Here is a 7,500-nt window from a genome sequence, read left to right on the forward strand (position 1 = left end):
TTGCGCAATAAGGTGGATCTAGCGCAACACCCAGGCTATGCATATACATAGGTTAGGATTTAGTTAGTGTTAGGCTCCCTCCCAGTGGAGGATTGACTTATTCGCAGTGGTAGGGACGAGTACTTAATAGGTTGCATGCAAGCTGTTACAGGAAACCAACATCTTCCAGTGGTAGACAGGTCATGTGTATGCTTGGTGTGTATTATATCCCACAAGTGGGGCTTGCACTCTTTTGCAGGTAGGCACTTGCCTGTTTTTAAGTAGCGCTGTTCATTTCCTTGCTATGTACTAATTTAATTTGTTTTTGGCCAGCTGCTCCCACTTAACAGCCATGTTTTTGGTGTATATGCAGAGCTTCTGTTTGGCTTCAAGGTGCGTTTGTAGTTCCTGGGGGGGCTCAGCGCATCTCTGATGGAGGCCATTCGGAGGCGGCCTGGTGTTGCGCTGATCCACCTTTTGCACAACATACAATTTTCTGCTCAACAGGAAAAGGAAGCAGTGAAGGGCAGAACACGGCTGTATAGTGCCAGTTAGAGAAAGGGGGTGAATGGCAGCAGAATTTTTAGTGTCCATGGGAATGTTGAAATCTCCTATGATAGTAGAGATGTCAGTAGGCCAGAAGTGGAGAAGCCATGCAGAAAAGTGAACAAAGGGAAGCAGGGCCAGGAGGTCAATGACTACAAATTGGAGGTGAGGAGGGAAGTACAGTGTACTGCATGGACAGTAGGATGGGAGAGAGAAGGAATAGGAACTATGGGTTGAAAGGAGCAGTGGTCAGTTAGGAGAATGCCCACTTCACCACCATGTCTGCTCCCACTTCTTAAGCTTCCACCAAACAACAATGTACATTTTTTCTGGCAAGTGAGACAACCTTTACAAATTAAAAGATTTTGGAAGTGACTGATCAGGCATTCCAGTGGGTGCCAGATACAAGTGGGGAGGAGGGGGGTGGAGTTGAATATCAATAAGGTTGTCACACTTGCCAGAAAAAATATAGTTAGCTGTGAGCCTGACAGAGGGGAGAGGGAGAATATGAGGTGACAGAGAAGGGCCAGAATTTAGGGATATGTTACCAGCTGTGGGGAGGAGTAGGAGACACAGAGAACGAAGGTGGGGATGGCACTTAAAGACAACCTGAGGTGAGAGTGATATGGAGGCTACTATATTTATTTACCTTTAAACAATACCAGTTGCTTAGCAGTCCTCCTGATCCTGTGTCTCTAATAATTTTAGCCAGTGGAGGAAGCTAGCAGAGGCGGGGGGGGGGGGGGGGAAGTAGCTGATTGACAAGCTCAGGTAAAAATCAGGCCAGCAACAAGCACATTGGCGCTAGCCTGGCTGTATTTTTGTTTGTTTGGGGGGGACAGCAGAGCATGGGGGGGGGGGCGGGGTCGGGGGACTGGGGTTGGTCCAGAATGCCACACAAGCATGTCGCTGTGCACAGGACATTCCTCTGTCTCTTATTAAGATTTCATAAATCCGCCTCGGGTTCTCTTTAAGGTATTTGAAGATGATTGGAAAAAGCAGGCTGATATTAACCACTTAAGGACTCCAGTGTTAAAAACCCCTTAAGGACCAGACACTTCTTTTCCATTCATACCACTGCATCTTTAAGGGCCCTTTTCCACCAGCGCGTTTGCGCTGGCTGAATCGCAAAAACGCAAACCGCTAGCGATTTTACAATCGCTACGGTTTGCTTTTTAACATAGGAATCGCGGTAGGTCATTTCCACTACCGCGATTCGTTTTTGTCGGGAACGCGAACGCGCGGCGGAGCGATAATTGCAGTGCATAGCATAGCAAAATCGCGGCCGCGAACGTCGGGGAATCGCCGCTAATTGCGATTCAGCAATCGCTAGCGTTCAGCGTGAACGCTAGCGATTGCTAGTGGAAAAGGGCCCTAACGGTTTATTGCTCGGTCATATAACCTACCACCTAAATGAATCTTACCTCCTTTTCTTGTCACTAATACAGCTTTCTTTTGGTGCTATTTGATTGCTGCTGTGATTTTTAGTTTTTATTATATTCATCAAAAAGACATGAATTTTGTCAAAAAAAAATGATTTTTTTTTTTAACTTTCTGTGCTGACATTTTTCAAATAAAGTAAAATTTCTATATACATTTGTGTCCAAATTTATTGTGCTACATGTCTTTGATAAAAAAAAAAAAATAATCCAATAAGTGTATATTTATTGGTTTGGGTAAAAGTTATAGCGTTTACAAACTATGGTGCAAAAAGTGAAATTTCCCATTTTGAAGCATCTCTGACTTTTCTGAGCACCTGTCATGTTTCATGAGGGGCTAGAATTCCAGGATAGTATAAATACCCCCCAAATGACCCCATTTTGGAAAGAAGACATCCCAAAGTATTCACTAAGAGGCATGGTGAGTTCATAGAAGATTTTATTTTGTGTCACAAGTTAGTGGAAAATGACACTTTGTGACAAAAAAATAAAATTAAAAAAAAGTTTCCATTTCTGCTAACTTGTGACAAAAAAAAAAAAATGAAATCTGCTACGGACTCACCATGCCCCTCTCTGAATACTTTGGGGTGTCTACTTTCCAAAATGGGGTCATTTGTGGGGTGTGTTTACTGTCCTGGCATTTTGGGGGGTGCTTAATTGTAAGCACCCCTGTAAAGCCTAAAGGTGCTCATAGGAATTTGGGCCCCTTAGCGCACCTAGGCTGCAAAAAAGTGTCACACGTGGTATCGCCGTACTCAGGAGAAATAGTATAATGTGTTTTGGGGTGTATTTTTACACATACCCATGCTGGGTGGGAGAAATATCTCTGTAAATGAGATTTTTTTTTTGATTTTTTTTTTACACACAATTGTCCATTTACAGAGATATTTCTCCCACCCAGCATGGGTATGTGTAAAAATACACCCCAAAACACATTATACTACTTCTCTTGAGTACAGCGATACTACATGTGTGACACTTTTTTGCAGCCTAGGTGCGCTAAGGGGCCCAAAGTCCTATGAGTACCTTTTGGATTTCACAGATCATTTTGAGGCATTTGGTTTCCAGACTACTCCTCACGGTTTAGGGCCCCTAAAATTCCAGGGCAGTTTAGGAACCCCACAAGTGACCTCATTTTAGAAAGACAACACCCCAAGGTATTCCGTTAGGAGTATTGTGAGTTCATAGAAGATTTTATTTTTTTGTCACAAGTTAGCGGAAATAGATTTTTATTGTTTTTTTGTCACAAAGTGTCATTTTACACTAACTTGTGACCAAAAAAAAAATCTTCTATGAACTCCTCATACACCTAACGGAATACCTTGGGGTGTTGTCTTTCTAAAATGGGATCACTTATCACTTGTGGGGTTCCTTTACTGCCCTGGCATTTTAGGGGTCCAAAACCGTGAGGAGTAGTCTGGAAACCAAATGCCTCAAAATGACTGTTCAGGGGTATAAGCATCTGCAAATTTTGATGACAGGTGGTCTATGAGGGGCCGAATTTTGTGGAACCAGTCATAAGCAGGGTGGCCTCTTAGATGACAGGTTGTGTTGGCACTGAAGTGCAGGAAGCGCAGGATGTTCTCAAATCATGACCTGGACATGGCAGCAGAGAACATGGGCATGTGATGTATTGGGTGCGTAGACCAATAAGACCGCAATACATTCTTTTTGACTAGACTTATTTTAAGGAGAAGGCCCCAAAAAATGTTACGTACGGAAACTTGGAGTACTTCCTACGCTTGCAGGACGCATTCACAAAAAGTTACTGTAAATAGTAAAACTACACCCAAAAGCATTTTTCATATACATAAACATAGTTTTACATTATAAATTAACTCATTACCTCCCACACTCCCCATTTTTTTTTTTTTTTTTTTGTAATAAAAAAAAATTACAATAAAAGAAAATACATAAATAGTTACCTTAGGGACTGAACTCTTTAAATATTTATGTCAAGAGGGTATAACACTGTTACTTTATAAACTATGGGCTTGTAATTAGGGATGAACGCAAAACTGAAAAAAATGCACCTTTATTTCCAAATAAAATATTGGCGCCAAACATTGTGATGGGGACTTAATTTAAACGGTGTAATAACTGGGACAAATGGGCAAATAAATTTCATGGGTTTTAATTACAGTAGCATGCATTATTTAAAAACTATAATGGCCGAAAACTGAAAAATAATGATTTTTTTCCCAAATGTTTTCCTATTTTCCCATTAAAACACATTCAGAATAAAATAATTTTTGGCATAATGTCCCACCTAAAGAACGCCTAATTGGTGGCGAAAAAAAACAAGATATAGTTAATTTCATTGTGATAAGTAATAATAAAGTTATAGACGAATGAATGGAAGGAGCACTGAAAGGTGAAAATTGCTGGTGCTCTAGGGGTAAAACCCCTCAGTGGTCAAGTGGTTAAATAGAACCATGCTTTGATGTTGTATGGCAGACTGCCAATTCATCAGCTGACAGCTGCGTACATTTATCAGCTGCCGATTATCTGAACTAACCTCAGGTCACAGCTGTGATTTTCCCCTCGCCATTTGTTTTTTGATCCAAAATTTGCTTCTTCAGAAACATTTTCTTCTTAGCTTGAGTGGTTTGTTCCATAATGATGGACAAATCTCTCCTCTTTTAGTTTTCTAGGCCAGCCCAGTAAAACCCATAGGCATAAGAAAATGATCAAAGCTACCAAATACTATATTTTTTTGCGTACAGTCTAGCCATAGAGCAATGTTACCTGTTTACTGGTAGGAGGCACTAGTCATTAAAAACCTTTTTCCTAATACAGTATAATCTTATTATTGTACACTCCAAGGGAGCGGGAAAACTGGTTTACTGTATCAGTTTACTTTTATAAGAAATTGTCCTAGAAATGGTGCAGCATACCCTGGTAGATTCTCTGCTGCATAGGAACAACTCTGTCCTCCCACTGGAGGTACAGTACAAGCACTTGCACATTTGATGGACTACAAGGTTAGGTATACCTTAGGGCTGCATAGTCAGGCTGGACAAATCACTGGTACAGTATCCAGAGCTCCTTTAAAAATTGCAGCGGTCACTGAATAGAGGCAGCCACTCGCTTCCTGTGAATGGGCCCAATACCTCTGCGGACGAGACTTGCAGCATGTGTCCTGCAAACTTTCTGCTCACACTTGAGCCAATCATGAAGCCTCTATTCAAAACGCAGCCAATCATGATAAGTCACTCACACATGTAATGTTTTACAAATGTTACTAGGCATCAACTCACTTGCAACTATCCTGAAGAGAGCAGCAGACCATGGGTTTCACACTGACATATGACACATGTGCCACCCACTGTTTACTATATCTAGAGTCAGCATCACGTAGGGGCCAAAAAACCTGTCTATGATAACAAAAGTTTTATTATATCAGAGTTTACTATACCAGGCGTTGCTTCCATAGACTTATAATGGAGACTGTCTATACCTTCAAAAAGAAATCCATGACTACAAAACTGAAGCTGCACACTGATGATAAATAAAAAAAATCTGTAATGTATTAAGGACGTATCCCAGAATCAATTTAAAAACAGTGTCACTGCCAGAAAGCGCTGGATCAATAATCATAGAATATATAAATTAATATCAAGTATACAACAGTAGGAGAGAATGAAAATAACTGCAGCAAAGATAACAGAGTCCGCCTGTATCATAAGGCTAATCTCCAGTAGACACTATCCCAGGTCAACCTCAGAACAATATAAGATACAGCGGTGATATGAACAATAAAGTAAGGCCCTATTAACACTGCAAGCGTTTCCAGCCGCAATTTGGAAACGCGTGAGGGAGGCCGACACGCACGACATCAGACAGTGCATAGAGTGCACTGCCTGATGTTCACACTGCATGCGTTCCGGACCTGTGCGGTCCAGAAACGCATGCTGCACGCATTTTTTGCAAAAATGCTTGGCTGTCCCATTCATTTTTCAGTGATGGGATCAGCCACACAACGCACACAAACGCGGATGGCGTGCGTTCGCATGCATTGCGTTCCGCACGCATGGCCGTCCGCATTTGTAATGTGAACGGGGCCTAAACCGTCAAAGACTGCTTGTCACTATACTCACACTGGGAATCCCCCGCACGTTTGGCAATGGACAGAACTCACATGTATCGCACCTCCACGGTGCTTCTTCGGAGATGGAGATTATAAGGGAGACTGGGTGGGACCAGGAGAGGTCGTTTACTATACCCAAATGTTTACTATATCAGAGTTTCTTATAGCGAGATTATACTGTAGAGCCCTCTGGGTTACTGGCTGACATTAGCCCACCATTACCCAATTACTCAGCAAGCTGTGCTTACAGGCAGCATAGAAATGTTTGGATTATCTAATGGTAGAATGTCTTGACTGCTGTGTTATTGTTGAACAGGGGCTGTCATTTAGTTGACTTAGTTAAAGTGGGAAAAGGCATTTCACTCAAGTTTGTAAGGCAGCCAGGCCTGCTATCAGTGAGGGCCAGAGTACTCTGAATTACATGCATGGAAACACAGGTTTTTTTCAGTAACTGCTCTTAATGTCATGGTGTGCTGAGTGTTTAATTACACAAGTTAAAAGGCTGTATCAAGTGGCTGTGATGTCACAAGTCTGTGCCTTCTAATGTGCAGGCGTGCATTTCAGCCAACAGCCACACAGTGTTTAAATTCATGTTAATAATTCAACACTTACAATATCAAACCCCTTTTATTACAATTATCTAACCCAGTATATTAAACTAATTCTACCCAGTGCGTGAAAAGCATTAGGTCAGAAAATTATTTGTTGTTAAAAAGTAAAAGAAAGTAGGAAACAATATGTAACCTGAATTTAGAAGGCAGTTTTTATAGCCATGAAAAAGTATGCAGAATGATATATGTTCATTAGCAGTTAAAGTGGACCTGAACTCAGAACTTCCTCTTTGCTCTAAAGGATGAGCAACAGCATTATAACCTTTAAAGTTTACCAGAGACGACATAATATAAAAGATTTTATACGTACCTTTGGCTTCCTCCAGCCCCATCCGCATGGATCACTCCCACGCCGTCATCCTCAGCCTTCTCCAGCACCGAGTCCCATAACTTCAGCCAGTCGCGGCCAGTCTGCACAAGAGAAGTGCTCCCTCTACGCATCTCTCCAATCACTGCCCTTGTGCAGACCTGCTGCAAATGGCTGAAGTTATGGGACCCGGTACCGGTGATAGAGAAGGCTGAGGACGGCGGCGTGGGAGTGATTTGTGCGGAGGGGGCTGGAGGAAGCCCCAGGTATGTATAAAACTTTTTTATATTATCACGTCTCTGGTTTCCATTTCTTACAGCTCACAGAATTCCTGCAACAAATGTGCACTGTTTACTTCCTGCTTTCATGGAAGCAGGCAAAAGGGTTAACATCCTGTGTTTCCATATTAGCCGTGTCTGCAGAGCACTGCCAAATTTCTGTGCTGACACAACTAATGCTGGGAATATACCATAAATTTTCTGTTAGAATGCATAATTAGATTATTTTCTGTAGAGAATGGTCATTATC

At 41.9% G+C, this 7,500-nt stretch overlaps 1 protein-coding gene across 1 annotated transcript in view; it reads left to right on the forward strand.

The window, feature by feature from the left end:
- Positions 1-4,847: 4,847 nt before the first annotated feature.
- Positions 4,848-7,500, forward strand: part of LOC137519300 (solute carrier family 49 member A3-like) — a 39,243-nt gene continuing 36,590 nt past the window's right edge. Inside the window, exon 1 of the mRNA XM_068238267.1 lies at positions 4,848-4,910. Coding sequence (XP_068094368.1) covers positions 4,848-4,910 — 63 coding nt within the window. The remainder of the gene's footprint in view (positions 4,911-7,500) is intronic.

This window comes from Hyperolius riggenbachi, chromosome 1 (genome assembly GCF_040937935.1).
Source record: "Hyperolius riggenbachi isolate aHypRig1 chromosome 1, aHypRig1.pri, whole genome shotgun sequence".
NCBI classification, from domain to species: Eukaryota; Metazoa; Chordata; class Amphibia; order Anura; family Hyperoliidae; genus Hyperolius; species Hyperolius riggenbachi.